General features: G+C 43.5%; 1 protein-coding gene across 3 annotated transcripts in view; it reads right to left on the minus strand.

The window, feature by feature from the left end:
• LOC139265918 (mitofusin-1-like) overlaps positions 1-25,784 on the minus strand; it is a 99,623-nt gene that overhangs the window by 35,271 nt on the left and 38,568 nt on the right. For all 3 annotated transcript variants that reach the window (XM_070883504.1, XM_070883506.1, XM_070883505.1), the window contains exons 11-14: positions 23,298-23,424; positions 16,738-16,842; positions 16,505-16,607; positions 12,496-12,725 (exon numbers count right to left, since the gene is read on the minus strand). In XM_070883504.1, the coding sequence (XP_070739605.1) occupies positions 12,496-12,725; positions 16,505-16,607; positions 16,738-16,842; positions 23,298-23,424 (565 nt within the window). The remainder of the gene's footprint in view (positions 1-12,495; positions 12,726-16,504; positions 16,608-16,737; positions 16,843-23,297; positions 23,425-25,784) is intronic.

Here is a 25,784-nt window from a genome sequence, read left to right on the forward strand (position 1 = left end):
ATCTTTGTATCATCAGCAAACTTGGCTACATTCACTCGGTCCCTTCATCCAAGTCATTAATATAGATTGTAAATAGTTGAGGTCCCAGCACCAATCCCTGTTGCACCGCACTAATCACTGTTTGCCAACCAGAAAATGATCCATTTATCCCGACTCTCTGTTTTCTGTTAGTTAGCCAATCCTCTATCCATGCTAATATATTACCCCCAACCCTGTGAACTTCTATCTTGTGCAGTAACCTTATTGAATGCCATCTGGAAATCTAAATACACATCCACTGGTTCCCCCTTATCCACCCTGCTTGTTACATCCTCAAAGAACTCCAGCAAATTTGTCAAACATGATTTCCCTTTCATAAAACCATGCTGACTCTGCTTGATTGAATTATGCTTTTCCAAATGTCCTACTACTGCTTACTTAATAATGGACTCCAGCATTTTCCCAATGACAGATGTTAGGCTAACTGGTCTATAGTTTCCTGCTTTTTGTCTGCCTCCTTTTTTAAATAGGGACGTTACATTTGCGATTTTCCAATCCGCTGGGACCGCCCCAGAATCAAGGGAATTTTGGTAGATTACAACCAATGTATCCACTATCTCTACAGCCAAGACCTAGGATGTAAGCCATCGACCGCCTTTAGTCCCATTATTTTACTGAGTACTACTTCCTTAGTGATAGTATTAAGTTCCTCCCTCCCTATAGCCCCCTGATTATCCACTATTGGGATGTTTTAGTCTCTTCTACCGTGAAGACCGATACAAAATATTTGTTCAACGTGTCTGCCATTTCCCTGTTCTCCATTATTAATTCCCCAGTCTCATCCTCTCGGGGACCAACATTTATTTTAGCCACTCTTTTCCTTTTTATATACCTGTAGAAACGCTTACTATCTGTTTTTTATAGATCTCGTCGCCGAGAGCATGCACAAATCAAGCGCAGGCAGCAGAAAGAGCATGCGGCAAACCAGTCCCACCACCCACCCCTTCCCTCAACGACTATTTGCCCCACCTGTGACAGAGACTGTGGTTCTCGTATTGGACTGTATAGCCACCTAAGAACTCATGTTAAGAGTGGAAGCAAGTCTTCCTCGATACCGAGGGACTGCCTATGAAGATATAGAGAGGAGTGAGGGAATCCTTAACCAATCAGATTAAACGATTGTAAAATAAACAGTGGAAGGACTGAGAAGGAAGTATAGATTAGAGTGGGTGAATTCAATGTCAAAGCAGGTACAGAAAGAGAAATAAAGAGGGGGAAAGAAAGATTGAATTGAGAGAGAAAAAAAGAAAAGGAAAATACATTTTTTTTTAAATTACATTTTTAAAATCTCCAACACTTAATAGCTGAAGGAATGAGACTCCAAACTTGCAAGGTAATTTTCAGTGCCCGAGGGGTTGATCAGTAGTAATCAACAACCTTCACATTGTTAAAAGGGTACTTATACTTGAAATGACAAGACAACTTTCAGTGGAGAGTTTAGTTCAGATCTACCACGCAAATACAGCAACGTCACACCATTCAAAAGGGTGAGGCAGACGGTAAGATGCTGTTTTCACAAAGCTAACTCGAACGGCAACTTTTGGATATTCGCCTTTAACCGCACATCTGCTTCTCGCCTGAAGTTGCTATACCATTTATGCATAAATAACGGTGCGCGCCATTAACCTCACCGTTATGTTGACAGCAAATTCTGTCCCAATACATAAAACCTTATGGTAAATTGAATAAAATGCTCCTTTAAATAAAAAGGATAAGAGCAACACACCAAGTAACACACAGCACATTGTTGTACTACTAAGGTGCAGGGTTTTTTTAAAACTAGCCTGTCCTTTTGAGGCCACAATATCTAATTATTGTAAAAGGCACAGCGAAGGTCAATTGCTGCTGGTGAGGGAAGGTTGCAGATGGCAGATATTTGTAAATTCCAGCTGCCACATCAGAAGAAGCCAGCATGAAAGAACTGCTTTTCTTCCTCTTTTTATATTTTTGGCAATCTGAAGTATGAATCACATCATACACCAGATTTACCCACCTATAATACAGTAAAAGTCTTACAACTGTGTGTACTTCCCGTCATCACACTCACTTCCTGTGGCACAATGTAATTTACTCCTTTTTGACAATTTTGCATGTCCGAGTAATGCCTGTATAACATTCCAACAATCCTTACTTATTATATAATTTTCTTCTGGTATATACTTAGATCTGGTAATGTGTAATGAGACTGGATTAATTAATGATCACATAGTAAAGGATTCTCTTGGGAAGAGTGATCATAGCATGGTAGAATTTAAAATTCAGTTTGAGGGTGAGAAAGTTAGGTCTGAACTTAAATAAAGGCAATTACAAACATATGAAGGCAGAGTTGGCTAAAGTGGACTGTAAAATAGATTAAAGGGTAAGACAGTAGATAAGCAGTGGCAAACATTTAAGGAGCTATCTTATAACTCTCAGCAAAGATATATTTCAGTGAGAAAGACTCCCAAGAAGATGATGAATCATCCGTGGCTAACTAAGGAAGTAAAGGATGGTATCAAATTGAAAACAGAAGAATGTTGCGAAGATGAGTGAAAGACCAGAGGATTGGGAAATTTTTAGAAATCAAAGGACAATTAAAAAAATAATGAGAGTAGATAGATGATGAGAGTAAACTGGCAAGAAATATAAACAGACAGCAAGAGCTTCTACAGGTATATAAAAAGGAAGAGAGTAGCTAAAGTAAATGTTGGTCCCTTAGAGGATGACACTGAGGAATTAATAATGGGAAACAGAGAAATGGCCAAGACTTTGAACAAATATTTTGTATCGGTCTTCACGGTAGAAGACACTAATCAAAGGGCTATTGGGACAGGGGAGGGGGGGGGGGGGGGAAACTTAAAACTTAAAACAATCACTATCACTTGAGAAAAGGTACTAGGCAAACGAATGGGACTAAAGGTGGACAATTCCCCTGGGCCTGATGGCCTGCATCCTAGGGTCTTAAAAGAAGTGGCTGCAGAGATAGTGGATGTATTCGTTGTAATCTACGAAAATTCCCTGGATTCTGTAGTGGTCCCAGGGATTGGGAAACTGCAAATGTAACACCCCTATTTAAGAAAGGAGGGAGACAGAAAGCAGGCAACTATAGACCAGTTAGCCTAACATCTGTCATTGGGAAAATGCTGGAGTCCATTATTAAGGAAGTAGTAGCAGGACATTTAGAAAATCATAGTCAAGCAGAGTCAGCATGGTTTTATGAAAGGCAAATCATATTTGACAAATTTGCTGGAGTTCTTCGAGGATGTAACAAGCAGGGCGGATAAAGGGGAACCAGTAGATGTCATGTATTTGGGTTTCCAGAAGGCATTCAATAAGGTGCCACATAAAAGGTTACTGCAAGATAGAAGTTCACGGCATTGGGGGTGATATATTAGCATGGATAGAGGATTGGCAAACTAACAGAAAACAGAGAGTTGGGATAAATGGGTCATTTTCAGGTTGGCAAACTGTAACTAGTGGGGTGCCACAGGGATCAGTGCTGGAGTCTCAACTATTTACAATCTATATTAATGACTTGGATGAAAGGACAGAGTGTAATGTAGCCAAATTTTCTGATGATACAAAGATAGGTGGGAAAGCAAGTTGTGAGGAGTATGCAAATAATCTGCAGAGATATAGACAGGCTAAGTGAGTGGGCAAAAATTTGGCAGATGGAATATAGGGGCCAAGTTTCGGCCTGAGTTGTTCCTGTTTTTTTTGGAGCAACTGGTTTAGAATGGAGTATCTTAGAAATTGCAATTCTCGGCATTTAGTTTGCTCCAGTTCTAGTCAGTTGGAACAGTTTCAGTTTGAAACAGATTTATTTTTCAAAAGGGGGCGTGTCCGGCCACTTACGCCCGTTTTGAAAGTTTAGGCAGTGAAAACTTACTCCAAACTAACTTAGAATGGAGTAAGTGTAGATTTTTGTACGCTCAGAAAAACCTTGTCTACACTTAGAAAATCAGGCATAGGTTACAAATCAGACATAGGGAATGGAGGGAGGGGGGGTTTAAAGGGAAGTTTACAAACATTAAACACTTCAGTTTTACAAATAGAGCCATCATCAATAATAAATGATAAATACATCAATAAATCAATCAAAGAAATTAATAAAAAATCAAAAAAATCAAATAAAACAAAACATTTTCTACTTACCGACTGCAGCACCGGGAGCCCTCCAACAGCGTGCTGGGATGCCCCTCCCCCCCCCCCCCGCCCCCGTGTGTCTCTATCTCTCTGTCTGTGTGTGTGTGTGTCTCTCACTCTCTGTCTGTCAGTGTCTGTGTTTCTGACAGCGAGGGAGGGGGGGGGGGGGGGAGGAGGAGGGGAGTGGAGTAGGGGATGGGAGAGAGGGGGGAGGGAGAAGGAGGGAGGGAGAGGGAGAAGGAGGGAGGGAAGGAGGGAGAGAGGGGGAGGAGGGAGAGAGGGGGAGAAGGAGGGAGAGAGGGGGAGAAGGAGGGAGAGAGGGGGAGAAGGAGGGAGAGAGGGGGAGAAGGAGGGAGAGAGGGGGAGAAGGAGGGAGAGAGGGGGAGAAGGAGGGAGAGAGGGGGAGAAGGAGGGAGAGAGGGGGAGAAGGAGGGAGAGAGGGAGAGAGGGGGAGAAGGAGGGAGAGAGGGGGAGAAGGGAGGGAGGGAGAGAGGGGGAGAAGGAGGGAGAGAGGGGGAGAAGGAGGGAGAGAGGGGGAGAAGGAGGGAGAGAGGGGAGAGGAGGGAGGGAGAGAGGGGGAGAAGGAGGGAGAGAGGGGGAGAAGGGAGGGAGGGAGGGAGGGAGAGAGGGGGGGAGGGAGAGAGAGAGGGGGGGAGGGAGAGGGAGGAGGGAGGGAAGAAAAGAGAGGGAGGCTGAACGGGCCGGGCCCAAGACTTCGGGCGGGGCCCGCCCCCAGAACTGGATTTACAGGTAGGTGGCGTCGGATTGGGTTGGGTCCGGGCGGGGGGGGGGAGCGCAAGTCGAATCGGGTCCGTGGGCTGGGTCCAGTCCGGGGGCAGGGGGGGGGGGTGGTCGGGTCAGGTCCGGTCCAGGGTGGTGGGGGAGAAGAGCGCGTGAGTCAGGTCCTGGGGGGGGGTGGGGGGGAGGGGAAGCAGGGGTCGGGTCGGGAGGAAGCAGGAGGTGGGCGTGGGAAGTGCAGCCTTATCCACGCAGCCCCAGTGAGGCCATTCGGCCAGGGCTAGGGACTGCGTGCTTCGGGCCCCTCCCACACAGTTTTGGGCGCCTGGAGCTACTGCACATGCGTGCCCACTGTAGCGCGCATGTGCAGAGGTCCCGGCACTGTTTTCAGCGCAGGGACCTGGCTCCGCCCCCCACAGCTCGTGCTGCGCCACGCCCAGCTCCAGAGGACCTGCAGGGAGCCGGAGAATCGCTAAGTATTTTTTAGGCGCACTTTGTGGCGCGAAAAACAGGCGTCCAGGTCGGGGCTGCGCCGTTCTAGGTGTGGCCCGAAACTTGGGCCCATTATGTGGTAAAATGTGAGGTTATCCACTTTGGTCGGAAAAATAAAAAAGCTAATTATTATTTAAATGGGGAGAGATTATAAAATGCTGCGGTACAGAGGGATCTGGGGGTCCTTGTATATGAAACACACGTACAGCAAGTAATTAGGAAGGCAAATGGAATGTTGGCCTTTATTGCAAGGAGAATGGAGTATAAAAGTAGGGAAGTCCTGCTACAACTGTACAAGGCGTTGGTGAGACCACACCTGGAGTACTGTGTACAGTCTTGGTCTCCTTATTTAATGAGGGATATACTTGCATTGGAGGCAGTTCAGAGAAGGTTCACGAGGTTGATTCCTGAGATGAAGGGGTTGTCTTACGAAGAAAGATTGAGCAGGTTGAGCCTATACTCACTGGAGTTTAAAAGAACAAGAGCTGATTTTATTGAAACGTCTAAGATTCTTAGGGAGCTTGACAGGGTAGATGCAGAGAGGAGGTTCCCCCTCTTGGGGGAATCTAGAACTGGGGGCATAGTTTCAGAATAAGAGGTCACCTATTTAAAACAGAGATGAGGAAGAATTTCTTCTCTCAGAGGGTTATGAATCTTTGGAATTCTCTATTCCAGAGACTTGTGGAGGCTGGGACATTGAATATATTTAAGATGGAGATAGACAGATTTTTGAACGATAAGGGTATCAAGAGTTATGGGGAGCAGACAGAGAAGTGGAGTTGAGGCCAAGATCAGATCAGCCATGATGTTATTGAATGGCGGAGCAGGGTCGAGGGGCCAAAATGGTCGACTCCTGCTCCTATTTCTTATGTTATGTTCCAGTCGTCCATACACTAAGAGGTGCTTTTAGCCTGCTCGAGTCCAAACTTCTGCTCTGTTTTATGGTCGTGGCTTCCAGTCCAAATGGCTTAATGCCAACAGAAGAACATCAGGCCTCCTGGGTAAGGATTAGGATGCTTCTCTCCATCCTCAGCCAAACGCAGGAAGTCTTATGCTCATCTTTGGCCATACTACACATTTCAAGTTGCTACTTGTTCCTAGCCGACATTGATATTTTGGACCTGGCCTCCAGTCTACCCAGTCACCACCTGCCTCCCTCTCCCATCAGCCATTATCAAGCCTGCTCATCTTAGTTTGCTGTACCAGCTACTTTAAATGTTTGCCTTCAATTCTGTTGGTTTTCCTGGTCTGTTTCCTCCGACCATGGTTCCTTCTCCTGTTCTCTATCACCTTTATCCTATGGCGCTCTTGACCAGTTTCTAAACTGAGCAAGGAAATATTAGATGGTGTATTCTTTTCTTAAAGTGTTCATGGTACTTATAAAGTATTTACATGTAATGCATAATGTACTATTCTGCTGATGAGGTGAAGCTGTGGCCCTCCTTTAGGATCACAAGGTCTAATCACTGTCAGGCGTTTAAGTCATGGCAGGAGAGCTCGGACATGTGTTATGTTCTTCCTGTATTATGCGGGAAGTCAGGGACGCTTCCAGTGTCCCTGACGGCTACATATGCGAGAAATGTATCCGGCTGCAGCTTCTGACAGACCGCATTGCGGCACTGGAGCTGAGGGTGGATTCACTCTGGAGCATGCTGAGGATGTCGTGAATAGCACGTTTAGTGAGTTGATCTTATCGCAGGTAAAGGTTACACAGCCAGATAGGGGATGGGTGACCAACAGGAAGAGCAGTGGAAGGAAGGTAGTGCAGGAGTCGCCTGCGGTCATCCCCCTGCAAAACAGATACACCGCTTTGGGTACTGTTGAGGGGGATGACTCATCAGGGGAGGGCAGCAGCAGCCAAGTCCATGGCACCGTGGGTGGCTCTGTTGCACAGGAAGGCAGGAAAAAGAGTGGGAGAGCTATAGTGATAGGGGATTCTATTGTAAGGGGAATAGATAGGCATTTCTACGGCCGCAACCGAGACTCTAGGATGGTATGTTGCCTCTCTGGTACAAGGGTCAAGGATGTCTTGGAGCGGGTGCAGGACACTTTGAAGTGGGAGGGCAAACAGCCAGTTGTCGTGGTGCATATAGGTACCAACGATATAGGTAAAAAGCAGGATGAGGTTCTACAAGACGAATTTAGGGAGCTAGGAGCTAAATTAAAAAGTAGGACCTCAAAAGTAGTAATCTCAGGATTGCTACCAGTGCCACGTGCTAGTCAGAGTAGGAATCGCATGATAGCTCAGATGAAGGCTTGAGGAGTGGTGCAGAAGGGAGGGATTCAAATTCCTGGGACATTGGAACCTGTACTGGGGGAGGTGGGACTAGTACAAACCAGATGATCTGCACCTGGGCAGGATTGGAACCAATGTCCAAGGGGGAGTGTTTGCTAGTGCTGTTGGGGAGGGGTTAAATTAATATGGCAGGGGGATGGGAACCTATGCAGGAAGACAGAAGGAAGTAGAATGGGGGCAGAAGCAAAAGATAGAAAGAAGAAAAGTAAAAATGGAGGGCAGAGAAACCCAAGGCAAAAAGCAAAAAGGGCCACATTACAGCAAAATCCTAAAGGGGCAAAGGGTGTTAAAAAGACAAGCCTGAAGGCTCTGTGCCTCAATGCGAGGAGTATTCGGAATAAGGTGGACGAATTATCTGCGCAGATAGTAGTTAACGGATATGATGTAATTGGCATCACGGAGACATGGCTCCAGGGTGACCAAGGCTGGGAACTCAACATCCAGGGGTATTCAACATTTAGGAAGGATAGACAGAAAGGAAAAGGAGGTTGGATGGAGTTGCTGGTTAAAGAGGAAATTAATGCAATAGTAAGGAAGGACATTAGCTTAGATGATGTGGAATCTGTATCGGTGGAGCTACGGCATACCAAAGGGCAGAAAACGCTAGTGGGAGTTGTGTACAGACCACCAAACAGTAGTAATGAGGATGGGGACAGCATCAAACAAGAAATAAGGGATGCGTGCAATAAAGGTACAGCAGTTATCATGGGCGACTTCAATCTACATATTGACTGGGCTAACCAAACTGGTAGCAATGTGGTGGAGGAGGATTTTCTGGAGTGTATTAGGGATGGTTTTCTAGACCAATATGTTGAGGAACCAGCTACAGGGCTGGCCATCCTAGACTGGGTGATGTGTAATGAGAAAGGACTAATTAACAATCTTGTTGTTCGAGACCCCTTAGGGAAGAGTGACCATAATATGGTAGAATTCTTTATTACGATGGAGAGTGACACAGTTAATTCAGAGACTAGGGTCCTGAACTTGGGGAAAGGTAACTTTGATGGTATGAGACATGAATTGGCTAGAATAGACTGGCGAGTGATACTTAAAGAGTTGACCGTGGATAGGCAATGGCAAACATTTAAAGATCACATGGATGAACTTCAACAATTGTACATCCCTGTCTGGAGTAAAAATAAAACGGGGAAGGTGGTTCAACCGTGGCTAACAAGGGAAATTAAGGATAATGTTAAATCCAAGGAAGAGACATATAAATTGGCCAGAAAAAGCAGCAATCCTGAAGACTGGGAGAATTTTGTAATACAGCAGAGGAGGATAAAGGGTTTAATTAGGAAGGGGAAAATAGAGTATGAGAGGAAGCTTGCTGGCAACATAAAAACTGACTGCAAAAGCTTCTATAGATATGTGAAGAGAAAAGATTAGTGAAAACAAACGTAGGTCCCTTGCAGTCAGATTTAGGTGAATTTATAATGGGGAACAAAGAAATGGCGGACCAGTTAAACAAATACTTTGGTTCTGTCTTCACGAAGGAAGACATAAATAACCTTCCGGAATTACTGGGGGACCGAGGGTCTAGTGAGAAGGAGGAACTGAAGGATATCCTTATAAAGCGGGAAATTGTGTTAGGGAAATTGATGGAATTGAAGCCTGATAAATCCCCAGGGCCTGATAGCCTCCATCCCAGAGTACTTAAGGAAGTGGCCATAGAAATAATGGATGCATTGGTGAGCATTTTCCAACAGTCTATTGAGTCTGGATCAGTTTCTATGGACTGGAGGGTAACTAATGTAACACCACTGTTTAAAAAAGGAGGGAGAGAAAAAACGGGTAATTGTAGACAGGTTAGCCGGACATCGGTAGTGGGGAAAATGTTGGAATCAATTATTAAAGATGAAATAGCAGCGCATTTGGAAAGCAGTGACGGGATTGGTCCAAGTCAGCATGGATTTATGAAAGGGAAATCATGCTTGATAAATCTTCGAGAATATTTTGAGGATGTAACTAGTAGAGTGGGACAAGGGAAAACCAGTGGATGTGGTGTATTTGGACTTTCAAAAGGCTCTTGACAAAGTCCCACACAAGAGATTGGTGTGAAAATCAAAGCACATGGTATTGGGGGTAATGTACTGACATGGATAAAGAACTAGTTGTCAGAGAGGAAGCAGAGAGTCGGGATAAACGGGTCCTTTTCAGAATGGCAGGCAGTGACTAATGGGGTGCCGCAGGGCTCAGTGCTGGGACCCAGCTCTTTACAATATACATTAATGGTTTAGATGAAGGAATTGAGTGTAATATCTCCAAGTTTGCAGATGACATTAAACTGGGTGGCGGTGTGAGCTGTGAGGAGGACGCTAAAAGGCTGCAGGGTGACTTGGACAGGTTCGGTGAGTGGGCAAATGCATGGCAGATGCAGTATAATGTGGATAAATGTGAGGTTATCCACTTTGGGAGCAAAAACACAAAGGCAGAATATTATCTGAATGGCGACAGATTAGGAAAGGGGGAGATGCAATGAGACCTGGGTGTCATGATTCATCAGTCATTGAAAGTTAGCATGCAGGTACAGCAGGCGGTGAAGAAGGCAAATGGTATGTTGGCCTTCATAGCTAGGGGATTTGAGTATAGGAGCAGGGAGGTCTTACTGCAGTTGTACAGGGACTTGGTGAGACCTCACCTGGAATATTGTGTTCAGTTTTGGTTTCCTAATCTGAGGAAGGACGTTCTTACTATTGAGGGAGTGCAGCGAAGGTTCACCAGACTGATTCCCAGGATGGGTGGACTGACATATGAGGAAGGACTGGATCGACTGGGACTTTATACACTGGAGTTTAGAAGGATGAGAGGGGATCTCATAGAAACGTATAAGATTCTGACGGGACTGGACAGGTTAGATGCGGGAAGAATGTTCCCGATGATGGGGAAGTCCAGAACCAGGGGACACAGTCTTAGGATAAGGGGTAGGCCATTTAGGACTGAGATGAGGAGAAACTTCTTCACTCAGAGAGTTGTTAACCTGTGGAATTCCCTACCAGAGAGTTGTTGATGTCAGTTCATTGGTTATATTCAAGAGGGAGTTAGATATGGCCCTTACGGCTAAAGGGATCAAGGGGTATCGAGAGAAAGCAGGAAAAGGGTACTAAGGGAATGATCAGCCATGATCTTATTGAATGGTGGTGCAGGCTCAAGGGGCCGAATGGCCTACTCCTGCACCTATTTTCTATGTTTCTAAATAAACACGGGGTAGACTAGACTCTAATTGCTCTTCTGGCTGAAGATCAGAACCCTAACTTGCTTCATTTGAATTGTAATTGCAATATCAGGGTTTACAGACAATCCGATTCCTGTGTCAATTAAGGTATTTTATACTTTTCTATATGAGTGTACAATTGAAAAGTTTACTGTGTGACAATTAATAGGTGAAGGACATTAAGTGCTTAATTGACATATGGTTATATTACTAGAAGATCTTCCATGGTACAGCTCATAGTAAATCAAATGATATGCTGTTTTAGAAAGGCAGCACAATTTAACACAAAGCATTATTCTACTGCTAAAGCGCAGATGTCCGCCCTGTTAAGGCTACACTAATTATTCTGCATTCTTGAGGGTCTGGAAGCAGTCATACAGACTTTCTTTCCCTTTTTTGTATTACTGCTACAGCATCTCTCCAATGAATTTTCAATAAAACATCTACCGTATAAAAAGCCTGAGAAAGGGCATACATCGTTGTATTAGTTTCATCTTTCAATCTATTTTTGACTAAACTCCGGGACAGATTACTGAACATGTCATTTCCCAAAGTGCAACAAAATCAAATCAATGTAGAGACTCTCAAGGAGGGAGCAGTGTGAGCTAGGACACTAAAGCTGCCGACAAACCTCACATATGCAGAGGTCTCAAATAGGTATCCAGGAGCATCGACCTTTGGAGTAAGTAAGTCCTGGTAACATAGAGATAGGTAGCCAGAGAGTCTTGAAGGTAGAAAAGGAGCAGAATTTAAGTCCCCAGGCTCCTGAACAATGTCAGTTTTCAATGTTTTGTTATAAATATTTACTTTTTAGGTATATATAGTCAGCAGGCTCAGGAAACAATGAACATCAAAAGCAACTGGGAACATTTTTTTTTAATTATTTGATTAGACATTTTATGGTGGTCCTTGGTTTGTGAATATCTTTTAAAAAGATTGATGAATTTCATTCCTCAGTTTTGTGGTGATCACTCATTCATCATTGATAACTTTTGCTACCTGCCTAGTGAATTACATTTCTTTTGTCTTGTTCACATTCAGATATTTGATCAGTAACTTAACAGACTGTAGTTGTTTGAGCCAATCACAACTTTGTTTCACAACTGATGCATTACACTTTCAGCTGGGACATCTTTGAGAAGTGACATGTTATTGATGTGCATTAGATGCAAGACTTTTACTTATATGGATGTTGTCTTGGTTTCAGTTGTTTTATTAACTTTAGAGCTCAAGTACAAAGACCTTGGACAACAGGAGTGCAAATCATTAATGGACAATTGTAGCACATTTCTTAGTTACTGTCCAAGAAGGTAAGGGAGAAGCTATTTGCCCATCCTCTTGGCTGCAGTTGGTACATAGCCAAGGGAAATCTGAGAAACAGGGGTAAACGGAAATAAAATAATTTAAACGAATATAGGGATGATGCACCCTCAAAACACACTTCTTTTGAATTCCAAATTAGGTTATGCTCTTTATGCATTTTTCAGAGTCACTCCAAAATCAATTCTACAAAATTAAGCTTCTGAACAGGCTATTCAGAAAGTCATTTAGAAGACTATTACATTTACAATATATGGGCTGCAGTTTTATGTACCTGAAAAGTTGGGTCACCAAGTCCCAGTAGAGCCCTACGAGCATTCTTGGGTCCCAGAAAACGATTGACCAGTGAAGTCCAACCAAGTGAGAAATGGAATTCAATGTTTTCTTGAAAATCTGCACATATCTTGTCACAATTCAGGTCATAACTGAGGTCAAACTTATGGTATGGTAACAGCACATTGACCTGATTCTGAATATTTAATGGAAGCAAAGGCTTAAGATTCCCTGGAAAATACATAGAGAGTTTGATCAAGGTACTGTGTCTAAATTAAGCACTATCTTAACAGAAAATGTAACATTAGCTTCACAGTGTGATATGTTAATTGCGTTACTGTTGTTCACCAAAAGATCTGAAAACTACTAGTTATTTGCATTCAACCATGAAAAATTTAAAACCCATTTTGAGGTTTGATGCTGGTGCTTTCCGAGAGTAAAAACTTTGCTTTCTTTGGTAATTCTGAACAAAAGAGATCTTCAAGAAAACTCCTGTCCATTCAGCTTGCTCGGTTATTTTTATCATGTTTCATGACATCAATCTGTGTTTTACATCTCCTCAGATTCATGTACCCTGCCAATTCAAGTCCAAGCAATATTTGAATTCTTGGGCTTACTCAACACCTACTGATTTTAAGTAGAACGTAATGCTTGTGTGAAGATATTCCTTGCATTTAGAAAGTGATTTATCTGGTTCTTCTATCCAGGTTTTATATTAACTACCTTACCCCAGGCCATTCTATTTAACTCCCTTCAATATATTTTTTTTAAATGGACCTTTCTCTCCTTCCTTTCCTCCCTCCTTCCAAGGCAAGAACCAAAATTTAAGGTGCCATTAAAATACAATTTCAAAATAGCCTAGAAAGTTCAATATATTTTCATAGCAATGATAAACCACAAAGTTTTTTTCTGGTTCTCTATCACTTTTCAAGAGTTATAGATAGTACCAAAAGAAGAGGCAGAGCAAATAATGAGGAGCAACTTGTGCCCAGTATGGTACATCTGACTTGCACCCAATTAGCTCAAATATAAAAAAAAAATGATTCTTGGGATGTGGCCATCTCTGGTAAGGGCTCTATTTATTTGCTAACCCTAGTTGCCCTTTAGATGGTGGTAGTGGGACGCCTCCTTGACTACTGCAGTCTGTGTGGTGAAAGTGCTCCCACAATGTTGTTAGTTGTTTTTTTTTCCAGGATTTGGACCCAGCGGCGAGGAAGGAGCGACGATATTTGTCCAGCTCAAGATGGTGCGCGGCTTGGAGGGGAACTGGAAGGTGATGCTATTCCCATGCACCTTTGTTCTTCTAGGTGGTGGAGATCACGGGTTCGGAGAAGTGGAGAATGGTGCTGTTGAAGAAGTTTTGGTAAGTTGCTGCAGTGCATCCTGTAGATGGCACCCACTCCAGCCAGAGTATGCCATTGGATGTTTAAGCTAGTAGATGAAGTGCCAGTCAAGCAGACTGCTTTGTCCTGGATGGTGTGGAGCTGCTTGAATGTTGTTGCAACAACACCCGTTCAAGCAAGTGGAGAGTATTCCATCATACTTTTGACTTGTGTCTTGTAGGTGATGGAAAGGCTTTGGAGAGCTCGGAGGTAAGCAAGTCTCATTACTACACATCACATTACTATACATCAACGGCTAAATCTAATGTTACTAAATAGTATACATAATTGCAATTAAGAATCTCTGTAACCTTATGAAAGATAGCAAATAAGTGCATTATTCAACATTCCATTTGTTCTAAAATATATTCACCCTTTCCCTCTCCCTACTCTTTTTGGTCACAAAACCTATGCAACTATTAGAAACTTTGATATCCAAGCTTTTCAAAAACAAATTATCAGCCATAGGAATCATTTTTCCTGAAGGTACCTATCTTATACAGTACAAATATCTAAATCTAATGCAGTGGAAAAATAACTGCCAACATAATGGTCCAGTATCAGACCATTTTACAAACATCGGGTTTATTGTGCATAGGTCCATTTGGAATTGCAAGGATCCAATACCGGACAGCCCAGATTTTGCGCTAAGAATACCGGTGCGACTATCAGCGCTCACCATTATTAAGGAGTAAAGCAGACAGCAACTTCCGGCACATGCAGTTAAACATGGAAATCAGCAAGTTGCTGCCTTACTTGCCCTGTTCCTCCATAAGCTTCGTTACACCAGTACCTCACCAAGAGACACAAGAACATAAGAATTAGGAGCCGGTGTAGGCCATGTGGCTCTTTGAGCCTGCTCTGCCATTCAATATGATCACGGCTGATCTTCGACCTCAACTCCACTTTCGTGCTCGATCCCCATATCCCTCATTCCCCATGAGTCCAAAAATCTATCTATCTCAGCCTTGAATACACTCAATGACTCAGCATCCACAGCCCTTTGGGGTAGAGAATGCCAAAGATTCACTGAAGTTGCAATACTTACTCACTAGACACGCCAGGAAAAATTAGGACTTGTCCATTCAAGTGCAAGTGAAATTTTAACTCTGTCTTAATTACTGCCAACCAACCTCGCTGGCACTGCAAATTTACTTTTACAAATGTGGAGTCCTATTCTTTCAGATTTCAATTATGGTTGGAGATTGTAAAAACATTTTGAAAAAATTTAAAACTATTTCTTTGTCTCTTATCTCTCACTCTTAATCCCATTTTTCTTTCCCTCCCTTTATTCCACTTTCTGTACATGATTTGATGTTGAATGAAATATTCTAATTTACACTTCCTGGTTGAAACTCTGTGCTTCAGTAAGGATTGGTTGAGGACACACACCATTCACCTCACCTTTGCTTTCCCTGTTCACACAGATTCCAGAGCCCATGTAGAGGGCTCCGTGCTGCTTTGACTGTCTGATAACCACAAATTACAGTGTAGAAGCCCACAGAAATTCTGTGGGCAAGTGCAAGAGTAATGAATGGCAAGCACTGTTCGTCTGCACTGACCGCAAAATACAGGCCGTTTGTCTGTCAACTCAAGACCCTAACTGAGCTTCACTAATAGTAGTGCTCCCTCTAATGACAACAGACCATTACTACAATGTTTGATTTACACAACAGGTCTTAATGACTGCGCTGAGACGTATCATTGGGTGTAAATAAGTCAGAGGACTTTTTGATGCATCTGCTCTGGGTTTTGTTAAATCTGGATTCCCCAACTCCAGAATGTGTAGAATTGCCACATGGGGCCAAATAACGTGCCCAGATTTCCATCTCTGATAATGGGACCCTGAAATACAAGTATGCATTGCTTACAAATGATTATCCCATGCCTCACGATTGTTTTTTTGGTTAATTCTTAACTTTTGGTTGGGATTGGACTCCTCCTTTCCTAAAATGTGGGTGATGTGCCTGAAGAGGGGAGGTACAGGTAGAGCATCTGAAATCCGGGACTGAGGCTGTTCTGGATTTTGGGTATTTTCGGATTTCAGAACGTCTTTCCAATGTCCCATATCCGGAAACGCCTGGGCTGAGGTGGTAGTGTGGGGGGGGGGGGGGGGCGGGGGGGGGGGGGGGGTTGACGGCCATTGAAGACCTGCAAAAAAAGATGAGTTATAGTTTTTATTTTTTAATTCTTTTTCAGCGATTTTGTAGGTAAGGGTTTTGTGAATTTTTATTTTTTTGAATTTTTTGGGGGGTGGTGTTTTTCCCCCCTCTCTAGGCCCAACTCGCAGCCATGATCTTGTTGAATGGCGGAGCAGGCTCGAGGGGCTGGATGGCCTACTCCTGTTCCTAATTCTTATGTTCTTATGTTCTAATCAGTTTAAAAAAATGTCCGGATTCCAGAACATTTTCTAGATTCCGGACTACCCCACCACGGATCAGTCCTGTGTCCGGATTCCGGAACATTCCGAATTTCAAAACTCCGGATTTCAGACGCTCAACCTGTACTTGCTACTGAACTGGATAGGCCTCAATTTCAAAAGCGGCTTCAAAAGTGACGTCAGACCTGTGAAAGTTCCTCCTTTTGAATTCAAAAGCTTAACTTAAAGTCACCTCTCGAAATACTAACCGATCATTTGAAGCTGTGCTGTCTGCAATGAGGTATGGACTGCACTGGAACAGCGATCAGCCAAGTTTCTCCCTAGTCCTTTTTCAATGTGCTTGTGCAGATCCTGTAAGAGAGATATAATAATTATATATATTATAAAAAGTTAGTGATATTAACAAGCTACACAAGTATTATTATACAGATTATTTTTTCCTCTGTCAAAATGCTGAAAAAACAGATTTTTTTTTCCTCACGTTTTTATAAAACTTTAAGACTGGAGGAGAAGAATGGAAGTCTCCATGAAATTCATCAACCAATATAGAAAGCCGGCAGATTTCATCAGTCATTGCAGCAGAAACCTGAAATACCAATTTTGTGTTAAAAAATTAAATATTTGCAACAAAATCTCATAATATTTGACAGTATTCCAAGTGATAATTAAAATTAGAATCCTTATTAGCAGTACAAAGAACACAAATAGCTTCATACATACTTAGATAAAATTCCAACTAAATAAAGCTGCAGATAATTTGCCCAATTCATTCCAAATGTACAATGCAGGACGTATTTGTACAGAGATTAAAAAAAAATATCCAATGTCTGTGAAGAGAAAGATTAAGTTATCTTCTGTACACCAAGGGCAAATTAGGATATTGAAATTTTGGGTTATTGGGGTCAAGTTTCGGGCCGCTCCTAGAACGGCGCAGCCCCGACATCGACGCCCGTTAGGCGCGACAAAAACTTACCTTGGAATTCTCGGCCTCCCTGCAGGTCCCTCGGAGCTCGTCGCGCAGACATCAGCGGAGGGCGGAGCCACAGAGTCACGCTGATTCTGCAAGTGCAGGGAGGCGGGGCTAACTTAAATGCAAGGACGTCGTGCCGGCAGCTCTGCGCGTTGGAGCGCGCGTGCATAGTAGGTCACAAACATTGGCACTCGGCCATTTTTAAAGGAACTTGAAGAAAAGTGCTGATTTGTTTCGTGGGCCTCTGACAAGGCTTGGGATTGAATCTTGGTGATTTTTTTATGCCTGAAGGAGTGCTTTTAGCAGCACTGTTGAAGAAATCACCTGCTGAAATCAGTGAGTGCTGCAGAGTGTTCTAGAACAAGTGCTGCATTTGTGCATGCAAAATAAGGACTGTGTGCTTTGAAAAATAAGATTGTCAATTCAATACAGCAATGGAACAACATTCACCAAGAACAAAGAATTTCTTGCATGAGGAAGTGGAGATATTAGTAAACGTCATTGAGCAGAGATGGCAAGAGCTGGATACCAGCAACAGAGGTCGCATAAAAGTGCCACCTAAAGAAATGAAGAAACGCTGGAACCAAGTTGCAGTAGATTACTGTGCAGTGGTGCATACCATGAGATCTGGAAGCCAGTGTAAAAAGAAATGGCACGACCTTCGTCAATTAGTTAGTGTAAGTAATATTTAAATTTTTTAATGTAATTGTAATTATGTGACTATCTGTATGTCCCACCCTGCAGAAAGACGCACTCTGTAAAAAGTTATATTTTACTCTTTGCAGAACAAATTGGCCCACAACACAAAAGGGAAGCAACTCGAACAGGAGGAGGCACGCACAATCTGCATCTACTGACACCCTTGGAACAGAGGGTAGCTGCCATGATGAGTCGTACATGGAGAAAAGCAATCAGTACAGCACAAGCTGGGCCCGCACACGAGGAAGAGGGTAAGTCCTGAAAATGCATCGTGGCCCTTCAAATCAATCTGCTGCCTGGCCTGCTATGTGTGAGAGTACTCATGCCACCCATCCTGCCCCCTCCCTTGCTGTTAAACATTTGACTGTTCTGATATATTTTGCAGAACATGATGATGATGCCAACCCTGAAGATCCTGAACAAGAACCAGTAGAACCAGATGCGGACGATCCAGACTGGATGCTGGCGGCGATGACTGAAATGTCTACAGGGGAGACCTTCCAAATTAATGTTTATGAGCCCACATTAAGGGGCATCAGAGTTTCAACCTCTTGCATAGGTTCTGGTTCCACCTTCCATGGTTTTGATTCCGATGTTGCGGGTCCCAGTGGTGCTGCTGGTGTAATCCAGCAGTTTACAACTAGTGCCCCACAGTCAGAGCCTGCGCCTCCCACTCGCATAGGTTCTGGTTCTACCTTCCATGGTTTTGATTCCGACGTTGCGGGTCCCAATGGTGCTGGTGATATAATGGAGCAGTTTACACCCATTCACCCACCGTCCCAGTCCGCGCCTCTCACTCTAGTACTGCTGTCTGGAACACCGAGCGTCCCACCGTCCCTGCCCGCGTCTCCCAGTGTAGTGGTGCCACGAGGCAGACCCAGGCAGAGGAGAAGGAGATTGGAGACACGCTCTCCTGAGATGCAGTGTGCAACAGATGCGGCTCAGGTTGTGGCATTGGGTATGGAGACCAATGAGCTTACCCGATCACTCATCGGTAGCGTCAGTGCAGTGGGTGAAGAGGTGATGGTACTGATGGGAGAAATAGCAGTAATGGCACGGGAACTTAGGGAGGGAATGTCCGAGGGAGTGCAATCGACGGCACAGGCCCTCATGGAGATAGCTGCTGCAATAAGGGCACACAACCCGCCCAATCAAATGACACCCCTATGAAGAAGTGAACATTCACTGAGATGTGGACGAGAGATGGTTGCAGCCTTTCTTTGCTGCTTTTGTTCTTGTTCTTAATGTAGCTGTAGTAGCGTTTTTAAAATTGAAATTGTTTTGTAAGTTTTGTAACTTTACAGTGATCTTATGGTTTTTAAGTGATCTTATAGTGTAAATGCTCTCACATTTGTATCTTATTTAATTTTGCACCTAAAAAGTGATCCTGAAGTTTAAGTGATCTTAAGAGTGTAAGATTTTTCACATTGAAATTGTTTTGTAACTTTACAAGTTTAAAAGTGATCTTAAAGTTTAAGTGATCTTCAGGAATCATATTAAAAAGTAAAGTTTGATACAACAAATATTTTATTACAGTGACGTTAACTTTTCAATAAAATATTTTTTCATTAAAACTGAATCATCTTTCATTAACACCATGCAACGTCGGAACAACTCCAAAGAATAAACATGTCCATGCGCAACAGTGGTCGCGGAGCCCTCAGGCATCAGTAATTGAAGCGTTCACGGATGAGCTGCTGGCACAGGGCTCGAATAATCGTTAAAGGAGCACGATGGACCGCCCTCCTCCGACCTCGTGCTCCGGCACCAGGCACTTGCATGCTTTCCTGATCATCGTCATCATCCTCATCCTGCTCTTCCAAATTACTATCAGGCACTGGACCCTCATGTGGGTCTTCTGGTTCCACTACCAGATCCTACTGCCTCATGATGGCTAAGTTATGGAGCATGCAGCACACAACAGTGAAGTGACCGACAATCTGAGGAGAGTATTGCAAGTGACCTCCGGAATGGTCCAGGCATCGGAAACGCTGTTTCAATATGCCAATGGTCCTCTCAATGTTGCTGCGCGTCGCAATGTGCGCCATGTTGTATTGACGGTCAGCTTCCGTCTGTGTCATGCGTAGGGGCGTCATGAGCCAGTTGGTCAGGCCGTACTCTTTGTCTCCCAGTCGCCAGCTCTGCCCCTCTGGCTGCTGCTCAAACATGTCAGATATAACGCTGTCGCGTAGGATGAACACATCATGGGTGCTGCCAGTGTATCTCGCATCGACTGACATGATGCGCTGCTTGTCGTCACACACGAGCTGCACATTGATGGAGTGGAAAACTTTTCTATTCCTGTACTGCTCGGAATCCTCCACAGGTGCTCGCAAGGCGATGTGGGTACAATCACTGCAACCCTGTACCTTTGGGAAGCCAGCAATCCTGAAGAAGCCCACAGCCCTCTCATGGATCGCTTGTGCAGTCATTGGGAACTTGATGAAGTCATTCCTCCGCGCAAACAGTGCAGCCGTAACCTGATAAACGCAGGCATGTATTGCACGTTGAAAGATGGCGCACACATCTCCAGTTCTAGCCTGAAACGATCCCGAGGCATAAAAGGCAAGTGCAGCTGTTACCTTCGGTTCAACAGACAAGGCAATTGGCGTTCTGCTTCTGGGCTGCAAATGTGCTCTCAGCATATCACAGATCTCAACGACAACTTCTCCGCGGAAACGCAGCCTTTTGACACAATCAGCCTCGCTCATGTCCAGGTACGAGCGCCTGGCTCGATATTGCCGACGTGGGTAAGGTCTACGGACTATGACGTTCCTGGTGCAGTGAGCTCTAATCAATTCTCTCCTATGCAGTGAATTGCTGGCGAACCATTGCATAATCCGTGGTGTTGACAATGCAGCACCCATACTGCAATTACAAATTTAAGTTTCAAACTGGCTCTCCCTCCCGGTGCTTTGCACGGCAACCCTGTCCCCTGGCCGAATGGCCTCAGCCTCCCTCGCATCTCGAAGACTGCTTCCTGTTTTTCGGCTGCCGTCGAGCCACTGCCAGCGCCCCTATCCCGTGGCCGAATTACCTCAGCCTTCTTCGCTGCTCGAAGTCTGCTTGCTGTTTCTCCGGCTGCCGTCAGCCACTGCCGCCGCCCCTATCCCGTGGCCGAATGGACTCAGCCTCCCTTGCAGCTCGAAGGCTGCTTGCTATTTCTTCGGCTGTCGTCGAGCCACTGACACCGCCCCTGTCTCCTACATGGAAGGCCTGCCTGAAGCACCGCAGCTCGAAGGCTACTACTGCTTCACACAGGTAGGAATATTCAATATTTTGTATTTGTTTTGTTTATAATTTTTTATTCAGGATGGCTTTTTATTTGTATAAGTAAGACTGTTGAATGCTTGTAGAATTTAATTACTTCCCTTCCCCGCCCCCACCCGTTCCCTATGCCTGATTTGTAACCTACGCCTGATTTCTAAAGTGTAGGCAAGGTTTTTCTGAGCATACAAAAATCTACACTTACTCCATTCTAAGTTAGTTTGGAGTAAGTTTTTACTGCCTAAACTTGCAAAACAGGCGTAAGTGGCCAGACACGCCCCCTTTTGAAAAAAAAAATCTGTTCCAAAATGAAACTGTTCTAACTGACTAGAACTGGAGCAAACTAAATACCGAGAATTGCAATTTCTAAGATACTCCGTTCTAAAAAAAAAATTGGAGCAACTCAGGCCGAAACTTGACCCCATTGACATCAACAGTTTCATCTTAGTGGTTGTCAAACATTTAAGAATGGAAATTAATCTCAGAGTTAAAGCAAGGTAGCCATAATGATGGCAAAGAAATGTTTCATAGTTAAGCTGTTCCACTCAGCCATACTACCAAATGGATGCCCTGGGCCTAGAGTGCTCTATATGGCAATTTATCAAAGAAAGTAAGTTCAAGATTTAAATAAAATGATGAATAAATTCATCATGTTAGAAATCAAAATGGCTAAAAAGAAAAGACTCGCATTTATATAATATCTAACCAATGTCTCAAAGCACTTCCTATACAATGAGATACTTTGAAGTCCCTAATAGGCAAGCAAACATGGTGACCATTTTACATAGAGTAAAATGCCACAAACAGCGATGAGATGACCGACTAGTTAATCTATTTTTGGTGCTCCTGGTTGAGAGAAGAATTTTGGCCAGGAGACTGGTCATAGTGGCATAGTATTTTAATGTTCACCTGAAATGACTCATCTGAAGGCAGCAGACCCAACAAAGCATCCCTCAGTCCTGCACTGGAATGTCAAACCTCATTTATGTGATCAAGTCTCTGGACTGAGGCTTGAACCTAAACCTACCGACTCCAGCAAGAAATCTAGCAACAGAATCAAGAACTAAAAGTTGCCATGGCAACTCAAATCTCCTCTTAGAGGATAACTTCATTTTCCTTTCATCTGCACCTCCATTTTTTTTAACCAGCATTACAATAAATTTTCTAACCTAGGATAACCAATGTTATGGCAATTAATTCCCGTAGCAGAATCTTTGTTTTGAAAAGTCACCAAGGACTTTTAATCTGCCAAAAATGAACCAGATTTTCCCTCGACAAAGGGATTCTCTCACACACATATTCTCTGCTGAAGGCATCCGCTGTGGCATTCCATTCCTCCTTGAGGTAAGCAGAATGGACAAGGTTCGATTCACATCAGTACCATGTCTGCATTTTGTCAACATACAGGAATGTATCTCTCATTAGTTCATCTACAATGGTGATATCGTCCTACTCCATTTGTTGTGAATACAAGGCCTTGAACCATATAAGAACACTAACTATTCTCTCAAGCTTGAATATTTACATACCCGGATACATTGTCTGGATAAATAGATCTCAGGTTCATGTTCCCTAATGTTGGTACCTTATCCTAAGACAAAAGCATCAGCAGCAACAAACACAGTAGCAAGGCTTGGGTTATAATTCTGTAGAACTGGGAAATTCATTCTCTCTCTCCGTTTCCTTTGGGATGGCGATAAATTGTGCAGTCCTCTTCAGTTTATAAGGAATATAACTCAACTAGCACAACTACCACAAAATCAGGAATTGGCAGAGAATTGAAAATAATTATTAAGCCCATAAGCAGGAACCAGGCATTGTTGAGTTCAGTTGAAGGCAGCGTGAATGTAACCAAAAGACAATGAGAGAAAAACATCCGAGGGTAGAAATGCCAGGAGGGAAAGTCATCGTACACCAGATGAAATTCTTTTAAAGAATATTAACATCCCCCATTTTGCTTGACTTATCAATGTGCTACAAATGAGAAATGAAATATTACGCAGATTTTATATTGTGTTTACTCTCAGTAATGGCCTACAGTAAACTGGAGGCTAACTGTTAAAGGCAAGCAATTTTTATTTGGAGAGAGGGCTACAAATTCTCACCTTAGCTTCTACTTCTTCCGTCACCAGTTTTATGTTTCTCTTGCAGTCCTCTGTTAGTAAGTTCAGTTGACTTCGCACAAACTCCAGTCGATCCAGATGGTCCTCTCGTTCCTCCAAGGAAAACACTCTGAGAGCAGAAAGGGCAGGTTTTACTTATATGTTTATATTTTGTGCATACGTGCACTTAATTCAATTTATACCATTTCTTTCATATATTACTGAAAACTACCCACATTGGAAAATGCTAGATTAAATAGGTTTTTCCTCATTCTTCATGATATCCATTCTCCAGATACAAACTGTATATTCTGCCACCATGGACACAATCAATTAGGGGCACTGTCCCTTTAATTTTGCATCTTAATCCTTCCCTACTCAACTGTACATATGGTCTCATGTCAAAAGACTAGAATGGTGTGGTATTCTTTTGAGAAAAAAGCTTTCATCATGCAGACAATGTCAATAACTGAAGACCGCCTCTTCTAAGATATCTTTTTCTATACTGTGGAAAGGAATGTATGATACAGTTGGGTTGGCTACATAATCTACAATACAACATCTTGCACGTATAACAACTTGCATAATCTGTATCACGCCTTTAATATATTAAAATGTCCCAAGGTGCTTTACAGGAGCATTTTCAAACAAAATTTAACACTGAGCCACATAAGGACATATTAGAGCAGATGAGGTAGGTTTTAAGGAATGTCTTCAAGGAAGAAAGAGAGATAGAGAGGCGGAGAGGTTTAGGGAGGAAATTCCAGAGCTGAGGGCCAAGTCAGTTGAAGGCACGATCGCCAATGGTGGAGCGATTAAAATTCGGATGCTCAAGAGGCCAGAATTGGAGGAGCGCAGAGATCTCAAAGGCTTCTGCGCTGGAGGAGGTTGCAGAGATAGTGAGGGGCGAGGCCATGGAGGGATTTGAAAACAAGGATGAGAACTTTAAGTTGAGGCATGGCCAGATCAGCGAGCACAGGGGTGATGGGTGAATGGAACATGGTGAGAGTTAAGATACAGGCAGCAAAATTTTGGATGAGCACAAGGTTATAAGAACATAAGAATTAGAAACAGAAGTAGGCCATCTAGCCCCTCGAGCCTGCTCTGCCATTCAAAAAGATCATGGCTGATCTGGCCGTGGACTCAGCTCCACTTACCCGCCCACTCCCCATAACCCTTAATTCCCTTATTGGTTAAAAATCTATCTATCTGTGATTTGAATACATTCAATGAGCTAGCCTCAACTGCTTCCTTGGGCAGAGAATTCCACAGATTCACAACCCTCTGGGAAAAGAAATTCCTTCTCAACTCGGTTTTAAATTGGCTCCTCCGTATTTTGAGGCTGTGCCCCCTAGTTCTAGTCTCCCCGACCAGTGGAAACAACCTCTCTGCCTCTGTAGTGTGAAAGTTGGGAGGCCGGCCAGGAGAGCATTGGAAGAGTCAAATCTTGAGGTAACAAAGGCATGCATGATAATAAATACATTAAATATAACCAATGGAAAAAAAATATGAAACATGCATATATACAATAGTCCCCCCCCCCCACCATCACCAGCTGCTCTCTATTGCCGCAGAGGCTAATTTTCCTCTATTTCGTGCTTGGGGGCTGTTGATTTTCCAGGCACAAAGCAGAGAACGAGACAAAGACTCTTTATGCTATGTCTCCAAACCCTTTTTTTGTGCTTCACATGCACCACTGGGGTATTCTCCCAGGAATGGGTAGAGAGCTTGAAACAGGCAGGAGAATATAAATCATGCATAACTGACACGAGTGATGTTAGAATGCATCCCTCATCATTTTCCTGGGTCTCGTCCTGCCAGAGAGCCAAACAGTAAAACCCACAAAGCAGGAATTAGATGGTGCACCCAGCTCCTGCTGATTGGAGGACCAGATGGGGATTGAAATCCCACCGCCAAACCTTTTTAAAAACCTTTTCAGGGCCACCAACAAGGATCAGTTGGGTTGTAGGCTATTATTCTTAGACAGCAGCCAGAAGTATTCGAAGGTGTTGGCCAGTACCACTGCTGGAGACAGTGATGTCCTGGCAGTAGCATTCCAGTTTTCTTGTCCAATTTTGAACATACTCTTATTCCAAGGGATGTTCCTGTGCTAGGCCATAGTAACGACCAGAACCCAGAGATATATGCTGGTTCAGACCAACTGGGAAGAGTGCATTTTCACTGTATACTATCTGAATTTTTCCTGGGTGAGGGAGGTAGGTGGGGGGGGGGGGGGGGGGGGGGTAGGATTGTCTGGGGAATTTATATATTTATTGTGGAATTGAATTTTGCCCCCAATAATTAACTCAACAAATAGGGTTTCATTCTTACAATAGAATTCCAAGTATAATTCAAGTCTAGTAACAATTAAGTACAGTTACATTAAAGTTTGTTAAAAGAATCAAATCACATCTTAGTGATCACCTCAGTATCTCTATTTGAAGCCATAGGTAACTACAAAGCTTACACAGGTTCAACTTCCCCAAACTG

This window comes from Pristiophorus japonicus, chromosome 6, assembly GCF_044704955.1.
Source record: "Pristiophorus japonicus isolate sPriJap1 chromosome 6, sPriJap1.hap1, whole genome shotgun sequence".
NCBI lineage: Eukaryota > Metazoa > Chordata > Chondrichthyes > Pristiophoridae > Pristiophorus > Pristiophorus japonicus.